General features: G+C 44.1%; 1 protein-coding gene across 4 annotated transcripts in view; it reads right to left on the bottom strand.

Annotated features, from left to right (window-relative positions):
* The window catches only part of VPS13D (vacuolar protein sorting 13 homolog D), a 239345-nt gene that overhangs the window by 172557 nt on the left and 48690 nt on the right, over positions 1-18098 (bottom strand). For all 4 annotated transcript variants that reach the window (XM_066375101.1, XM_066375102.1, XM_066375103.1 and 1 more), the window contains 8 exons: positions 16264-16354; positions 14235-14361; positions 12435-12615; positions 10906-11088; positions 5789-6011; positions 3173-3383; positions 871-1042; positions 574-686 (listed from right to left, as the gene is read on the bottom strand). In XM_066375101.1, the coding sequence (XP_066231198.1) occupies positions 574-686; positions 871-1042; positions 3173-3383; positions 5789-6011; positions 10906-11088; positions 12435-12615; positions 14235-14361; positions 16264-16354 (1301 nt within the window). The remainder of the gene's footprint in view (positions 1-573; positions 687-870; positions 1043-3172; positions 3384-5788; positions 6012-10905; positions 11089-12434; positions 12616-14234; positions 14362-16263; positions 16355-18098) is intronic.

Genomic DNA, 18098 nt, shown 5'->3' with positions numbered 1-18098 from the left:
CAAAGCCTACAATTTTTCAAAAGAAACTGAAACTCCAGCCTTTTGTGCGAAAACCCCCAAATTTTAAATGTTGACCAGTGAAGGAGTCACAGTGCTCCTTACCAGTGTGTGTCTCCCCTAGGCAGACACGCAGCAAGACTGCACATCCCACCTCCCGCGTGCAAGCGTAGGACCATGTTCTAGCCCCACGAGGCTGGCAAGAGCCCTAACTGCCACGTAGACCGTCCCGAGCTCTTGTTTCTCCCACAGGCACATCCAGAATCCGTCTGCTTTGCCGGCTGCAGAGACTACAGGGGCAGAGCGGCCCGAGACCCACGCAGCCTGAGGAGAAAACACCTCCACCGTCCTCAGTGACTGGTGCTGCAGAGTGCCTGCTGCTACGGCACAGCCTAAGCTAGCTTGGTGTATACAGCAATGAATTTACACTTTGGAAAAGCACTGTGAAGACCACATTCAGCTGTGAACCATCATGCCGGAACCCCTGTTCTCTGCCAAAGCGAAACACATGGATTGTTTGTATCAATGTTTCTGCAACGTCACTGTTATTACAGAGTAATATAACTCGAGCCACACCTCGCCAGGGACCCAGCGCCTCCTCTTCCTTTCGGATCTTTCAGCTCCAGACTTACGTTCACCATGTCAATGAGGAAGCACATGCATGTGTACACTTCTCCACTAAGAACGGTCTAGAAAAAGAAAACGCTGATCAATTCACAGCTGATGATGCCAACCTAAAAGTGCGGTTCATGTGGCACGGAATCTAACTTGCTATTGTTCTGTCTTCTTCCCCCAGGTGATCTGAGGAACACATGCATGGGGACCATGAGCAGAGACAACAAGAGCCACAGAGGGACACAAGGCTTCACTCACGTGAATTCTTGGGTCTTGTAAGTCATAAGGCCGCATAAACTCCTCAATGGGCTCTCCAAGGTTGTTCTCTAATAAACCCCGGATCAGCTTGTACTTGCACAGGTCCAGGGAGCAGTGGACTGAGGAGAGGTTACCATGGATAGATATGTCCGGCACAGTATGACTTATCTCTCTGTGAGAAAAGACAAGACAAATCACTAAATAACATTATCACAGCTCACACCCAAATATAAGAGCTACAAAGTACCCACCAACATTATCAACTGGTCAATTCCTAACCTCCAATGACAAAAATTCTGAGGCTCCAAATGAAGCCAGTTAGTACAACTGTCATGTTTCAACTAAAAAGCCCCTTTTCTCCCCAAATCAACATTTATAGAGTTCCCAAATCTAATGAGTTAACTAAGTAATATATTAATAAAAAAAATCATGAGACTCAAAAAAATTAAACATTACAGTTGAAAAGGCAAGAAAGATGACAAGCTCTTGATTGAACTCTTCAGACTCAGTGAGAACTGAAGGGAGAAATCGGGGTTTTACAGAGCCCCGATGGGACCTGAGGACCAAACCCGTAACAGGGGCCCGTCTCAGCTGAGAGGGGCAGGAGCCAAGCAGAAAAAGCCCAAGTTGAGGGGTAATACATCTCATCGCCACTGAAGACCTTGTTCCCTACCCTCCCAGGGGCGAAGTGGGCCTGATATATCTGCAGACACCATGCTCCAAGTATACAAAATAGAGCGTTGGGATAAGGGGAAGAGAAGTGTGAGACATTATTTGTCTAGGGAGAAAATCCTACGTGCAGTGGAGGGGAAGAGACCAGTGAGGCAGTCAACGGGGAAAGGCTGGAGGGACTGGCGAGCCCTCGGGGCTCCTGTCCATGAGGAGCAAGGAGCTGATAGGACACCTTAGGTTCACTTCGCACCTTCTATCTGGGCTAACACAGTATAATTATTTGCACATAAACGCTGATGAAAGTGGGTAAAGTTTAGATAAGGAGAGTAGCAAAGCACATTTTGTTTTGGAAGCATTACTCGAAAAGAAAACAAAGTGTTCAATTTCTAAATAATGAAGCTCGTCTTAAGTCTGCTAAGCCAGTAAACCAAATACAGCCCATGCCAACCATAACTGAACGCCAGCCAGGAGCACTTGAACAACAAATAAGAACGAGACGCAAAAAACCCTGCAAGAGTGGCTACACCATATCACCCCTCCGGACAGAAATCAAGAAGTGACATGAAGGGACCTGCCCCAACCCAAGGACTGCAAAGGGAGTGGCCACAGAGGGATTCAAATCACGTCCACACCGCCACGGAGGCTGCTTCCCGAAGGGCGCCATGCTTTAGGGACACTCTTCATCTGTCCGCGGGGCGGAGATGTACAGGCCACTGCTTTCTCCAAAACCAACACTCAAGCTAAGAGCCGTCACGCACGGAAAATGGGGGCTTCCAGTCCGCACACAGGCCAGGTGGGCACAGATACCACCGCCGGACCTTGTTAATGTGCACAGGGGCTTGGCCCTGAGAGTCAGCTTCTGGGGGACTCAGGCTTGTGCAGGTCTGCGAAAGACGTAACCACCCTGATGCTGTATGAAGATTATAGCGTCTGGACCGGCACAAATTTCTGGAAGACCGGTGGTTGAGAAACCCTGGGTTAGGCTCTGGGAATGTGTATTTCCCAGACCTTTCCCAGCCAGGACTCATGACAATTGAAATAATGTTCTAAACTATAAAAAGCAGCATCCTGTGTTTTGAGGCTAATTAAAAGGTAAATTAGAGTCAGTTCATTAGTGTTTAGGGAGTGCTTTCATATTGTTTAATGGAGTGAAATGGGCAAAACTGCACATAAACGGTTATTCTGATTGCAAGGCGCTCCAGGGTAAATAGCAATACCGGGCCCAGAATCTATTACCTTTGAATATCCAAACCCTGCATCTTCCAAAATACTTTCCCTGCCATCACCACCTCCCTACCCTCACCACAGACCCTGCTAAACTACTTATGTCCTGTCCTCTGCTTCCAAGGCGCCTGTTGTGATCCTATAACAAAGCTGATGACTCGACATTAAATTAGAAGCATCTACTTGCCTTCCTACATCCCTCAACAAAATGTAAGCTCTGTGAGGATGAAGATTTTTCTTTCATCATAGTAGCCCTCTATCACACAGTAGGGACTCAAAGAAGATGAGTTACATAGATGAAAAAATAAGTGAATACCTACTTGCTTTCAGACTTCCCTAAAAGCACAGATTTCCGACTTATAAAGACTCTATTTATGACAGAGTTATTCACACATGAAATACTCACTTGTCCAGATTCCTTTCCACCTGCAGTTTCAGCCTGCACGGCTCGGTTAAGAGGCTCCCTCCTGTCTGCCGCACAAAGTAGGAGGGGAAGATCAGGTCCCCGCTACTGTCGTCGGGGGCCTTAGAATACTCCCGTGGACGTCTCTCCGCAGCAAAGATGTCCATATCCTGTAGATCCACGACAATGCAATCCAGCAGGCAGACATGGTCTTCTACACGGACCCAAGGAAAGAGGGAGTGAAGCAAAGGGGACCCAGCAAGGGCTGGCCCTCAATACCACCAAAAAGCCAAAGCAAGTTCATTCTGTCCTGGGAGAATGTTTAGAACTGCCTGCATCAGAAGACTAGGTGTCCAGCAGTCTCCACTCTGGCACCAAGACCTCCCCACGCAACGCTCTATGTGCGACACACTCCCTGCCTGCTCACCTCCAAGTCAGGTATATATTGTGCCACATTCCCTCAGTGTCTCACTGCTGTCCTGAGACACTAACTGAGGCTAAAAGGTTTACGATTAAACTCACTTAACATGCATTCCCTCCCAGGACATCCAACAGGCGTCTCCCATGGAGATAACATTACCCAAAGGTTACACAATCTCCCAGCGACAAAATGCTTTTTCAACCATATATCACGTGTAACCATTCCATCACCAAGGATGTAGTCCGAACCACCTTCATGCTTGCCTAGACCAGTGGTCCCCAACTCCCAGGCCGTGGACTGGTACCAGTCCGTGGGCCATTTGGTACCGGTCCGCAGAGAAAGAATAAATAACTTACATTATTTCCGTTTTATTTATATTTAAGTTTGAACAGTGTTTTATTTTTAAAAATGACCAGATTCCCTCTGCTACATCTGTCTAAGACTCACTCTTGATGCTTGTCTCGGTCACGTGATACATTTATCCATCCCACCCTAAAGGCTGGTCCATGAAAATATTTTCTGACATTAAACCGGTCTGTGGCCCAAAAAAGGTTGGGGACCACTGGCCTAGACCACATAAACCTTTGTTCTCTCTGTACTTCCGTCTTTCCTGTAACATCTTAATCTCTCCATAGTGAGATGCTTATTTTGTGTCTTTCTCATGTTATTCACATGGTGGCAGGAACCGTGTCTAATGGCATGTTAATATACAAAGGAACACAGTATTATAATGCCTGGCATAAAGCAGGCACTACCTACATTAGTTCTTGATTGTCTGACTACACTGGTGACTCTGTGGTTGATAAAAGAGAAGCTGATCTGAAAGCAGGAGGGAAGAGAGGGGAGGAAAGAGCTCCAGGGACTCCTTGGGGTCATCATGGAATCCTAGGGACACACAGAAGCGTGACAGCCACCGCCTTAACCCAATCTTAGACAAAAACAGAGGAATTCCAGAAATAAATAGAAAATCAGGAGGAGAAACCATGTCAGAAAGAGATCTTTCCATAGTCCAAATCACTCCTGATCTGTGAGGCCAGCCCTAGTGCTAACCAGCACGGTCTGTCTGCGCAACGGCAGCAGAAGGCAGCGTGCCCCGAGCGGTGCCCTGAGTGCGCCCCGGCCCTGCTCCGTAAGTGGGACAAACACAGAGTGACGGGTAGCATCACATGTGTAAGAATTCAGGTTCTGGAGTCGGGCTGCCTAGGCTCACAGTCCAGCGCTACCATTTACTATCCACAGAACTGCGGGCAGGTAAAGTTACTTAATCTCTCCTAGCCTTTGTCTCTTCCTCTGTAAAATAGGGATAAAAGTAAAACCCTGTAGGGGTGTTATGAGGATAAAATATGATCATTTAAGTAAAGAATGGGCCACAATGTCTGGCTCATACTAAATGTTCAATAACTACAGGTATGGTGATCATTCTATAATCACATTTAGTCATCAATGTGACCACCGTCCTGTTGCCTCTGGGACTATAAGGCACGGCAGGGAGTTGACTCTTCCTCACGTCTAAGGAAAGAACTCAGCAGTCTCCCTCAGCTCGTGTCCACATCCCCCCAAGTCCAATCACAGGGCACTGATTTTTGTTGCTAACCATGTTCTGCTCCCCTCTGGCCCCCCGGAGCAGCACCTCACCTTTCCGATCCCTCGCCCAACCAGAACACATTGAAAAACTAAAAGGCCCAAACCAGACTCTCATCTGGAATAGACCCATTCTTAAGCTCCAGAGCAGGGTACCAATAACTAGATGGTTCACGTCTTTTAAAAGACGTATTTCTGTGGCTACCTAATTCACACTAATATTTTTTAAAAGAGTCCGTTTCTATTTTTCAGAGTTAAATAGTGACTTTGGAAGGATAGTGTCTGACTAATGGATGTGTCTAAGGATGCAAGAGTCGTTCTAGTCATAATATCACCATCTGGTGGCAACTAGGTTGACCTATAAGAAAAAAATCCTAATAGACGATCTAAGTATCTTTATTCCCATCGCCTTGCTAATTTAACCCAATGCTAAATCTACATCCCAAATTCCTTAAGCCTACTACAGTAACATCAAAACTCGATTATCACCGAAGACACGCTACTACGTTGTCAGCATCTGCTTGTTCAGGGTGCACCCCACCCCACCCCCTTAGGTCCCTGCAAGTGTCTCGCGCATTTCCCCACCTTCCTGACGCAGTTCCTTTCTCCCCTTTTACCTGGACTACTGGACACCTGGCCGACGGGGGGTGTGGCCTGTTGCCCTGGCTGCTTGGTCGAGGTACTGGGCACACAGTCACTCTTCAGGCTACCTAGACTCGTTCCAACAGGAGGCGTCATGAACAGCCCCTCCGAACAGCTGCCCTTCGGGTCCTCTGTGCTGGTCATTTTTTTCACACTGTGCTTGGGAGTACCCATTGGGGAAGCTGAAGGCACAGATTCCTGGGGGGGAAAAAAACCAAAATAAAACTAGATGGCCAGAATGGGGGTGGTGTCTTTACTATCGTGCAAGTCTCATCCATCCCAGTCGCTGGGCTCTTCAAAGACTCTACACTTGGCACTTCCCAAGACAACCAGATCCCATAAATAGAAGAGTAACAGGGTCACGGCATATGCAACATGTAATTATTTGCAAAGATGTTACATATAATTACACTGTTGGAAACTGGCAATTTTGCAGGAAGATTTTATATTTCCTCTTAAGAGCAACTGTTAAAATGCTAATTGCCAGTGGTTTAATCTAGGTAAAATGCAGCAAAAGCAAATCTCTCAGCCATATGATATATTCTTGCTTTACTGGAGAGGAGGGCTTACTGTTCTAAGAAATGTATCTAACAGCCATCGTGGTTCCAATGGAACTCACCTACCATAATGTGTTTGCACTTTACAGAAGCCCTCCCTCACCAGTTTATATTTCCTATCTCTCTGAGTTAACTGTGTACAATGAAAACAAAATGGGAAACATAGGTGATTGGCCATTCCTATTATGTTTCTGTTCAAGGACATAAAGATTAAGGGCTAATCCAGAGTAAAATAAATGCTATAGCTCTACTGAAAGTACTACACACTGCTCTTACATACTTAGCGCTTCTAACTGCTAACAGGGGTAAACCTTTCCCACCAGAATGATTCAATAACTGACTTTAAACACGCCCTGGCTTCTTCGCCCAGCCTCGGAGCCTTGCATCTGCACGGCCCCGACCCCTCCTCCAGAGCACATGGGGGAAGGTGGTCTCCCCACCCCACTGCCCTGAGTGCCTGCTCCTCTGGGCATCTGAGAGGGAGACAGAACAGCATTCTCCTTCACCATTATCTTGCGCAGTAATTACATGTAACAGTGAAAGAAACCAGTTCTGACTTTCTGAAATTTGTTTTGCAAGGCAAATTACTAGGTAAATGCTATTATTTAAGTATTTCAACATTAGAAGCCTTCCCCCGTGCTTCGTTTATTTAAACTCCAGAGAGTATTTGTTGCTCTTTCATTTGATTCATCTCTACGTCCTCTCTGTAGTTGGTTTAAATAAATCAACGGCCTGAGGAGATTAACTCAAAGCTTTTGAAAGGCTGACTTAGAAATTATGGTTTAAGCACAAGCTATGATTGAGAAAAATGAAAGGAAAAGCACATGTAAGAAGTCCAAACCTGCGCTCATTAAAACATGGATTTATGTAAAACAATTCTGAGCACACAGGAGTCAGGAGGCTCGAAGGCAAATAACCCCTCTGCAAAGCTTTGATTTCGGGATTACTTCCTGTTCTTGAACCACTGGAATGCACACTAGACAAACCTCACGCGTGTAAACGTATTCAAGGGCAAAAGGTAAATGTAAAGTGATTTTTGGTGAGGAAAGTAATTATTCACTTTATATAGGCAAAAAAAAAAATCAGCTGAGCTTGACCATACACATGGAGGGGCAAGCTGCAGAGATCTGTTTATCTGACTATAAATACTTGAACAGGCGACACACTCCAAGCAGCCTTTATGGAATTCCACAGAACAACCACTGGTATGTAACGAGATAAGGCTTTCCTAGGATTCAAGCAAATAAAACTAGATCACCAAGAAAATACTGCCGAGAGCTAAAAGAAGGAAAGAAAAAATTGCTTACCATGGTCCTTAAGAACTTCTCTACATAGGAGAAAAGTGAGACAAACACATATACTCTCTCTCTCTCACTCACTCTCACTCTCTCTCTCTCTCTCTCTCTCTCACACACACATACACACACACACACACACACACACACACACACACACACACACACAAAGATATGCAGACTTTCCCAAGTCATGAGATTTTTGAAAGGGTCAATTATTTTAATTTATTTTTTTGTATTTTTCTGAAGTAAGAAGCAGGGAGGCAGACAGAATCCCGCATGCACCCGACAGAGAACCACGCAGCATGCCTACTAAGGAGCGATGCTCTGCCCATCTGGGGCGTTGCTCCATTGCAACAGAAGCCGTTTTAGCACCTGAGATGGAGGCCATGGAGCCATCCTCAGTGCCTGGGCCAACTTTGCTCCAATGGAGCCTTGGCTGTGGGAGAGGAAGAGAGAAATAGAAAGGAAGGAGAGGGGGAAGGGTGGAGAAGCAGATGGGTGCTTCTCCTGTGTGCCCTGGCCGGGAATCGAACCCGGGACTTCCACACGCCGGGCCAACGCTCTACTGCTGAGGAGCCAACCAGCCAGGGCCAAAAGGGTCAATTTTTTAAAATTTTATTTTCTTAGGCATAGGAGTGTGAATTGACTGCTGAATCCCATAAGGTTTTCAGAATAACCAAAAGGCAAAAAGCATATTATACCTTGACGAGAAAGCGATCCTTGTATGCACTGCCACTTAAAATCAAATCCTCAAAAACAAATACAGGGAAAGTTTTTCATTAAAATGCTACAAACAATATACAGTTATTTGGCTTACTTAACAAATAGAAACTGATCTACAAAGATTTCTTGAGCTATTTTGGCAATGTTTTGTTAGGCTAACTTCAGTGTCAGCTCATAAACCCATAGACAGAGATATTAGATAGAAAAACTCAGCCCTCCCCCTTCTCAGGAGAGTAGAGAAACAGAAATGGTCTTATTGAACTTGACCACTTATTCTGGCTCTACCTAATCTTTTCCTTAAAATTGTAGGTCTCCAAAGAAGGACTTACTACAAAACAAATATGTTCCAGAAAACTTACTATAGACTCAAAAGACATTACTGTTGGACAGTAATGGCAGCGGAGTTGGGACAAAGATGCGATTTCCTGAGATACCAATGGGGACAACATGCATGTGCAAACACCATTTCTGATACATTTGTTTAATATCTAGTCATGTAATTATAAACGTCTCATACTAGGGAAAAGTGAATTAATTAGAAAGTTTAGAAGTAGTTACCAATCTTTCTTTTTATGAACAAATTTTTCTTTTATGGTCTTTGAGTCAGCAAGCAGCAAAATGCTTCAATCTCAACTATGAAAACCAATTTTCTTCATCAAGGCCAAGGTTACTAGCCCCCTACTAGGCCAACTGTGGAAGGAGCAATAGAAGCTGATCCCATGTTGACGGTGTGTGTGTAGAGCCTGCGTGAGCCCAGCGAGCACCTGCCTTTGCAGCGCTAACCGCTGCGGTCTGCGGTCTGGGTTTCACCCCCCGCTCCCACCACGAAGTCTGGTTTGAGCGAGCAGCTGTAAGATGATCTATGAATAGCAGGACCTCTCACCCTATGTCCAAACACCCCACTCTGGGTCCTGAGCCCAAGGTTCCAACATGTGGATGTGGTTCCCATGACTGCCACTGTCCCACCTTCGCTCTATCCGTTCCCACTCACCGAATCAAATATTTTCAGTTCAAGATGTTTAGGTTAGTACTGGTGAGTAAATGGATGAGTGAGAAGTAAAAGGAATGGAAAACACAGAGAGAGTAATTTAAAAATCATAACATTAAATTTGAGTTTGGGCGTTGTCAACAGACACTATCTTTCTATTACTTTCTGAACTGAGTCGAGGTTCTTCGCAAGATCCTGGTAAAGACTACCCCTACTCGCTCTCTTTCATCTTTTCTTTCTATCCCTAGAGAGGCTAACAGTAACTGCTCAACTTTATATATTTTCTGTAACAGTCTTTGGAGTTATTATATTGAAGTTATTTTCATGAACTCCTGCCCCGCCCTCTAGAAAATTCAAAGAGCGAGAGCTATGCAGGAAGGGCCAGTAAGACACAGAGCCGGAACAGCCTCTGTCAGCTGATTTTCCCCACATAACCCTAACCCTAATACCGGGAGGGAAAATCAAACCACAGTTAAGCACAGTTAAGCCAGACACATCCAAGTGTGAGGTCCACACATCCTCTTTACAAGCTGTATAATCCAATTAGTATAGTCTCAATTTCTTTATCTGGAAAAACGATGTTAATCATACCAGATAGAGTTGCTAGGTTACTAGAGAGAACAAAATGAACAAGTACGTAAAGAGCTCAGGCTGACAGCACCTTACTGCTGTTACTATCCATCACAAGATCTTACCATCCAGTTTCACGTGCATCCCCCTTCAAGGCTCCCTCTCTCCCTTCGTTACTAGCTGCGGACTAAGGATGAGCGCAACTGGCTGGGAATCTCCGAAAGGGTTTTTCTGACACACTAAAGTGAGTCTGCACTGAATGAGCAGACAGACCGAAGAGCGGATGTGGAAACGAGCAAGGCTGCATCAAAACCCACCCGGAGAACAAGACGCCTCTTGTTCCAACAATGTCACTCAGTCTCCGCAGTGCAAATACGGCAGGAGAGGGCTAATCAGACCACCTCCAGGTCATCTCTGCATGGCGTCTGTGATTCAGTAGGTGTTCCCATTTTTACCCTTTATTCTCAACAAGCCCCAATTTTTCCAAATATAAAATGAAAATAATAGCAATCCTCGTGCCAACTACCTCCAAACGTTGTGAGGAATAAATAAGTGCTAAAGTAGTTTTAAACCACAGAGCACTATCTATCTGAATGACATTTTATTATTAAGATATATTTAAATGGCTTCAGCTAAACTTAGGGCCAAATCAGGTCCACTGAAGGAGCCCCACAGTATAAAAAGTTGATTATTATGAGGTCAAACAGTGAGGAAAAGCATTATAAAGATGGAAGGTTGGTTCTATCAGTTTGTTTGCTAAAATAAGTTACAACATACAGTTAATAAAGGTTATAATTTTGACTATCTCTATTAAAAGGTTAACTAAAATGTCAATAAAATGTCAAAAATGAGTCTTCAAACTACATACACTAACAGCAATTAGGAACCATCTGATGGCAACATAGGAATTTTTCAAATGTTAGTGAAACTAACAAGGAAAGGTGCTAACTGCTCACCTTATCTTGTAAGGAAAAGGTCCCAGGAAAACCAGCAAAGAGAAACTTGTTCTTGACTTTCAACTTCCCCAAATTTGCTACAATCAAATTATTTGATCTGGAACTCTCTGGGATAAGGAGGACAGGAGCACCGGCCTCAATATCCAGGAGAATCCGTGAGCAGCGCTGGGCTTGGTCTCTCACCTAAAAGAAGAAAGAAAATGGACTCAGAGGCTCAATTAATTCCCTAATTCTATAATCAGGTGAACTCAGGTTCCCAGAAAGTTCCATAAATCTATAAATTTAAATACCTAAAATCATATACAGTATATTCTATGACCACCATGGAGTTAAATTAGAAATCAGTAACAAGCCCTGGCCAGACAGCTCAGTTGGTCAGAGCATCGTCCCAAAGCACAGACGTTGCTGGTTCAGTCCCCGATCAGGGCACATACAGGAACACATCAGTGTTCCTCTCTCTCTCTCTCCCTTCCTCTCTCGCTAAAAATCACTAAACATAAGCTCCAAGAGAGCAATGACATGTCTTTCTTGTTCTCCATTGTACTCCCAGCACCTGGCACAATGTGTGACAAAGCATTCCACAATAAACTTTCACTAAATAATAGAAGAAATGAACAAACAAGGTTGTCATAAGGATCAAATGAGATATAATACATATAACCATGGCACGTTAAATTTTTAGGCAAACACGTCATCTGTCAGACACTGCACAAACAACTAACTTGAGGCAGTTCACATTCAGTGCTAAGCCACGCAACATTCCCTTTAACGATGACTCATCTTTGTGCAGCCAGGTCTTAAGCAGTTGCTGTGACAAAAGGCAAGAGCCGTGAGAAAGTGAATGCAGAACAGGAAATAAAAGTTGTGCTGCCAGTCTGATTCCAGTGGGAGAAGTTGCATGGCACCCACGAGCACATACACCCTACTAATAAGTCATTGGGGTTATTTGAGAATGAAATTAAAATATTCTTCTTTCACTTATTATTATTTTTTAAACAGTTATTAAATTGTTATGACATATGTACTTACTAAATTGTTTAGTCTTAATTACTCAGTAAATGGAAAGGTGTTTCCACATTAGGTGTTTCTTTTGGCCTAGGATGTGCCATGGCAAAACTTCTAAGACATTAAGGAGCAATGAACAAAGAAGTTTGGGAACTTCTAATTCAATTTGAAAAAAATCCTTCTTTATATCTATATATTCTTCAGAACTTCTTTCCAATAGAAGAATCCTCACTAAAGTCCTAGAAGGGCTAGAAATCTTTAGTGTTATCATAAATTTCACTTATCGTTTTTAGAGAAAGCTCAAGCTCCACTGTAAAGGTAATTAGAACACTGTGTAATGAATAAGAAATATAAGCTCTCAGATCCCAGCAAGATTTCCATAGATAACCAGCTACATGGAGGACATTGTAATTCTAATTACCTTTACTGTTTTTAGTGAACTTTTCCAGATTTATCTTAGAGGCTTAAAAGTTCCACTGATCAGTCAAACTGGAAAGGCACCGTACAGAAGGAAGCCGACCTACCGTCTGCCCCTCGATGGCGGCCCGCTGGCGCCCGAGGACGTCTTGCAGCTGGGAGAAGTGCTGAATGAAGGCCACCACCTCCGCCTGGAAGCGCTGGGTGTGCACATACTGCACGGAGGCCATCTGCAGGCTCACGCGGACGTCATGTTCCCTCCGCAGCAGGGGGTCGGGCCGCCCATACCTGGCAATGGCAGACATGTGACTCCGACAGCAGCAAGCCTCAAGTTAGCATCTGAAGACAAGTGGGCTGATTTAGGGGTTTCCCTGGAGAACAGCTCTATTAAAATGGAACTCCACAATCAAGTTTTACAAAGCGAACTCTTAACAATTACCCCTCTCTGAGCTTCGGGCAATGTGTTGAGGATGTGACACACGGCGACAGACAGCCAGGGCTACAAACTGGGGCAGCTCCGGCACTGACCCCACCCTGGATTCCAGAAGGCACTCACAAAGCCACCTGTGGCTCAGACTTTTCTCCTGGGCCTTTAAGGAAAAGCGATTATTTCTGCTCACTCTATATTCGAGCAAAGATTGTGACAACAGGACTTGAAAGATAATAAAAATAAGGTCATGAAAACAATGGGTAAACAAGTTGGGCAATGGAACCAATGTTTCTGGGGAAACTGTCCCCCGGAGGCAGAAAGAAGCCTGAACTACAGGGAGATATAGGCCAAAGAGGCTTAACACCCATGTTCTAAAATAAGTTAGAAAACTTTACGAATGATTCTGAATTTAATGGAGCATAGTGTCATATTATAGAGGATACAGTCACTGGGGAGAGGAACTCACACTTGCTAATAAGCACATACTCTGTGCCAGACAGGGACTTAGGAGTTTTATATTAATTATCTCACTTACTACAGAACCACAGCACCATGACAGGTAATAATAGAAATAAATCATCTCAACTGATCGATTCTGGGAAAGTACAGTATGATATACCCCCCCTGAAAATGAAAGAAAAAGTTCTCAGGTATCTTTAGAAACAGGTTTTCTCAATTCTGGTTGAACATTAGAATCACTTTGGCAAGTTGGAAAAGAAAAAAAAAATACTGAGCACTACCCTAGACCAGAATATTTGGTGGCAGAGCTAAATATTTATATTTTCTAACAGCTTCCCAAAAAATTGAAAAAACACTGTAAACTTTCTGCCTTTCAAGAAAACCATTCTTTAATAACTATGTAGGTCTAAAGATGCCTTCTGAATTCTAAAATTGAAAAGGTTCGACATAGATCATGTTTATACAGATTTAAGACTGACTGCATAGCGTAACTTAACACCCGTCTTCAACAACATTCTCGGGCTGAATTCATTCTAGAATGTTTACAGCTTGATGGAAACAGCTAACCGAGTCCCCTCAACATCTGGACAGACAAACATAGAGGCAAAGTGAGCTGCCTAAGATCACATGACAAGTTCATGGGAACCTGCATGAGCCCAGGCTTTTTAATAATCAGAATTGTTTCAATCACACCCCATCTGCTTGTAAAACCTGAGCAGCCCACTTCAGCACAGGTCCACTTCAATGTACAGGATTCCTCACAATTAGATCCCATCAATTTTATGTAAGAAAGTAAAAAAAAAAAAAAATTAGCAAAGGCCCCAGTTGGGCAGAGCATCGCCCCCTAGTGGGCTTCCTGGTTGGATCCTGGTCAGGGTACATGCAGGAGTCTGTCTCTCTGCCTCCCCTCCTCTCACTAAAATAAAAAAATTTAACTTTTCATTGTTTAGTCAACAAGAATTAGAAACAGCAAGCAATTAAGGCAAAATGTCAAGTGAATAAAGATCGATGTTTTTACTTAAAAGTCTGGAAGATGAGTGCTTCCTCCCCACTCGTAGTGAACCGTTCTCTGTAGAAGTCTCCGTGGGCTGTGAGGTCACTTAGAGACAGGCTCCCGATGCTTCCCTGTAAGGCCAGGTCTCCCTCTGGGGGTGTTAAAGTTAGAGCACATTATGTATCCCTTTTTTTGTCACACGCCTTAAATATGTCTGAAGCAAAAACTGATATACACATGCCTCACATTTTTCACTGTTTAATCAAACTATATCTCAAAAGCAAATTTGCACATTGTGATACACCCAGAAAAAAAGGTTTCATGCAACTTTTCGAGTAGTGACAGGGCAGAAGTCCACAGGGGACTGAAATAACAGAGCAACATCATACTTTTAACATGTGCAACAGGAAAAGAAATTCAACCAAATGCTTACACAGTTTAAAAAAAAAAACATTCACAACTACAGATAGAAACATGGTCCATTCTGAGATCAGACTCCTCATTAGAAACAGTGAAACACCATAGGGTCTATCAATTGTACTATGGAATAAAGAATAAAAAAGGAAGTATCAGAGATATGTCAAGTATTCAAGCAACCTTAAGTGGGTTTTGTTGTGATTTTAATTAATAAAAACAACATAACAAGATAGAAATTAAAGACAAATTTGAAACTATGATGGTATCACAGGCCTGAAGGTTCTGGAAGATGGGCCCAACAAAGAAGAAATGTTGAAACCTGCACACCTGTGAATCTATAATGAATCTTTCTTAACTGGGGGTGGACATTAAAAAGATATATGCTGAACTACTGCTTCTGAAAAACAAGTTTTATCATCATAATTAGCATTATAAAACAACAAACAGTCCAGCTCCCAATAAATCAAAGACTCATAATTATTTCTTATTTTTAATGTCCTCTTAACAAAAATGCTCAAGCTTCTCCAGTTTTGACAACCTATCTATGTCTGCTAGGAAGCTCTTAGACATTAATTTATGCCAGGCAGAAAAACCTCAATTTCAGTTCATTTCTTCCCCAAAAGATGGTCTTGTTTTTTTTGTTGTTGTTTTTTTTTGTATTTTTCTGAAGCTGGAAACGGGGAGAGACAGACAGACTCCCGCATGCGCCCGACCGGGATCCACCCGGCACACCCACCAGGGGCGATGCTCTGCCCACCAGGGGGCGACGCTCTGCCCCTCCAGGGCATCGCACTGCTGGGACCAGAGCCACTCTAGAACATAGGGCAGAGGCCAAGAATCCATCCCCAGCACCCGGGCCATCCTTGCACTAATGGAGCCTTGGCTGCGGGAGGGGAAGAGAGAGACAGAGGGGGGGGTGGAGAAGCAGATGGGCGCCTCTCCTGTGTGCCCTGGCCGGGAATCGAACCCAGGACTTCTGCATGCCAGGCCGATGCTCTACCACTGAGCCAACCAGCCAGGGCCAGGAATAGTGTTTTATTCGCTTTATAAATCCCTACTGTTTAGAACTTGTAGCTGATCGCCATTGTTCTAGTAAGAATTTCAACCCAGAGTCCCATGAGAAAGAATTCCACATTTGCTATAATGTCCTCTTGCCTAAACCCATGCGCCCTATTGGTGGCTCCCTCTCTTTATAACAGAGAGTGAACATACACCCTGGATTCCCAGAGACAACCTTCTAACTAGCATATAATAGTTGTTTTTCAGATGTAATTATTAATAATGCCCCCTTTCACTTAAAAATGTCCCAATTTAGATTTTAAAAATTATATAATCACCAGATAGTTTGTTAGGAACACAGATGCCAGGGCCCCGTCCCATCACAACCTACTGAATCAGATTCTTGGGGTGAGGGTGGGGGGTGGTACCAGACACCTGCATTTTTAACGAACTGACCAGACGACTCTGACCCATAAGCCAGGGTTTGAGAATCGCCATCATAAATCATGGCCAGAACAAACCCCACAACGAAGCAGTGATTCCACACCCTCCTAAGCACATGAGGACAATTAAGATTTGTGAACAAGATGTTCAGAATCCTTACCAGATTTCACCAGTTTGACTTTCCCCCACTTACCAATCATTTCCAGGTGTGTCACTAATTTGGACACATTCGCTTTAGCCAGCTCACTGGTGGTCTTGTTCAGCACGAGAGAGAGCGAATGCACCTGAGTGCAGGGAAGACAAAAGCAGGCACGTGTTATTGAGGGGAAGGTCTCCTTCAGGCAAACAACAGAACACAATCAAGGACAAAGCCAAAAGGCTCAGAAGTCTGAAGGTAAAATCTCAGCTTTCTTTAGCCAAGTCAAACCCCAATCTAAGGAGACAGCGAGTAAGACAGAACTCAGCCGGGCAATCTGAAACCCGGGCTCTGCGCTGGCTTCGCTCTGCCTGCTGCCTAGGCTCCACTCCTGAGTCTTTTATAGCATAAAACAATTCTTCTCATTGTTACATTTGTCTGTAATATTGCACTATCCTGTCATCACCCGCAGAGATCCATTAAGTAAAGCCTCACACCAAGAAACTTGTCAAAACAAATTATATACTGCTCACAAAAATTAGGGGATATTTCAAAATGAATAGGAAGCTATAAAACATCTTCTTATTTTTGTGAGCAGTATAAATATAATTTAGAATCCAGTTTAACATCTTTGGACAAACATTTAATAGAAGCCCCTTTCATTAAACTGGGACTTCACCTAGAAACCACAATTAAAGATTTACTTTCCAAGGGACAACTAGAAATAGAAGCCAAAATCCTCTGTCTTAAAGACAGCATTCTGCCCTGGCCAGTTGGCTCAGTGGTAGAGCATCGGCCTGGCGTGCAGGAGTCCCGGGTTCGATTCCCAGCCAGGGCACACAGGAGAGGCGCCCATCTGCTTCTCCACCTCTCCCCCTCTCCTTCCTCTCTGTCTCTCTCTTCCCCTCCCGCAGCCAAGGCTCCATTGTAGCAGGGTTGGCCCGGGCGCTGAGGATGGCTCTATGGCAGGGGTCCCCAAACTTTTTACACAGGGGGCCAGTTTACTGTCCCTCAGACCGTTGGAGGGCCGGACTTTAAAAAAAAACTATGAACAAATCCCTATGCACACTGCACATATCTTATTTTGAAGTTAAAAAAAAAAAAGGAACAAATACAATATTTAAAATAAAGAACAAGTAAATTTAAATCAACAAACTGACCAGTATTTCAATGGGAACTATGGGCCTCCTTTTGGCTAATGAGATGGTCAATGTGCTCCTCTCACTGACCACCAATGAAAGAGGTGCCCCTTCCAGAAGTGCGGCAAGGGCCGGATAAATGGCCTCAGGGGGCCGCATGCAGCCCGCGGGCCGTAGTTTGGGGACCCCGGCTCTATGGCCTCTGCCTCAGGCGCTAGAATGGCTCTGGTTGCAACAGAGCGGCACCCAGATGGGCAGAGCATCGCCCCCTGGTGGGCATGCCGGGTGGATCCCAGTCGGGTGCATGCGGGAGTCTGTCTGACTGCCTCCCCGTTTCCAACTTCAAAAAAATACAAAAAAAAAAAAAAAAAAAAAGACAGCATTCTTTGTAACAAATTAGTTCTATATTGTAACTTGGTCATTTTAAATGCTCAAAGAGGCAGGCAGGTACCTCTGAGTGCCACCATGGGGGATAACGGATGGCTTGCAGAGAAGGAAGAAGATCAAACCTCAATGCACACACTGCTTCCCATTGACAAAGCCTGTGCCATACTAACCCCTCAATCTTCAGTGTCGACCACAAAGTAGGTGCTCAGGACACGTCTGATGAATGAATTATTAGGAGAAAAAAGATGAGAAAAGAAAGAAAATAATAAGAGGAAACGAAGAGGGGAAACATTTGCAGAGGAAGACAGAGAAAAAAGGGGTGGATTACTATAGATGGAGCAATGACCTTGGGGCCACTCCAGGGCC

Source organism: Saccopteryx leptura, chromosome 3 (assembly GCF_036850995.1).
Source record: "Saccopteryx leptura isolate mSacLep1 chromosome 3, mSacLep1_pri_phased_curated, whole genome shotgun sequence".
NCBI classification, from domain to species: domain Eukaryota; kingdom Metazoa; phylum Chordata; class Mammalia; order Chiroptera; family Emballonuridae; genus Saccopteryx; species Saccopteryx leptura.
The sequence above is the reverse complement of the archived record's forward strand: the minus strand, read 5'-3'. Positions and strand labels throughout refer to the sequence as shown.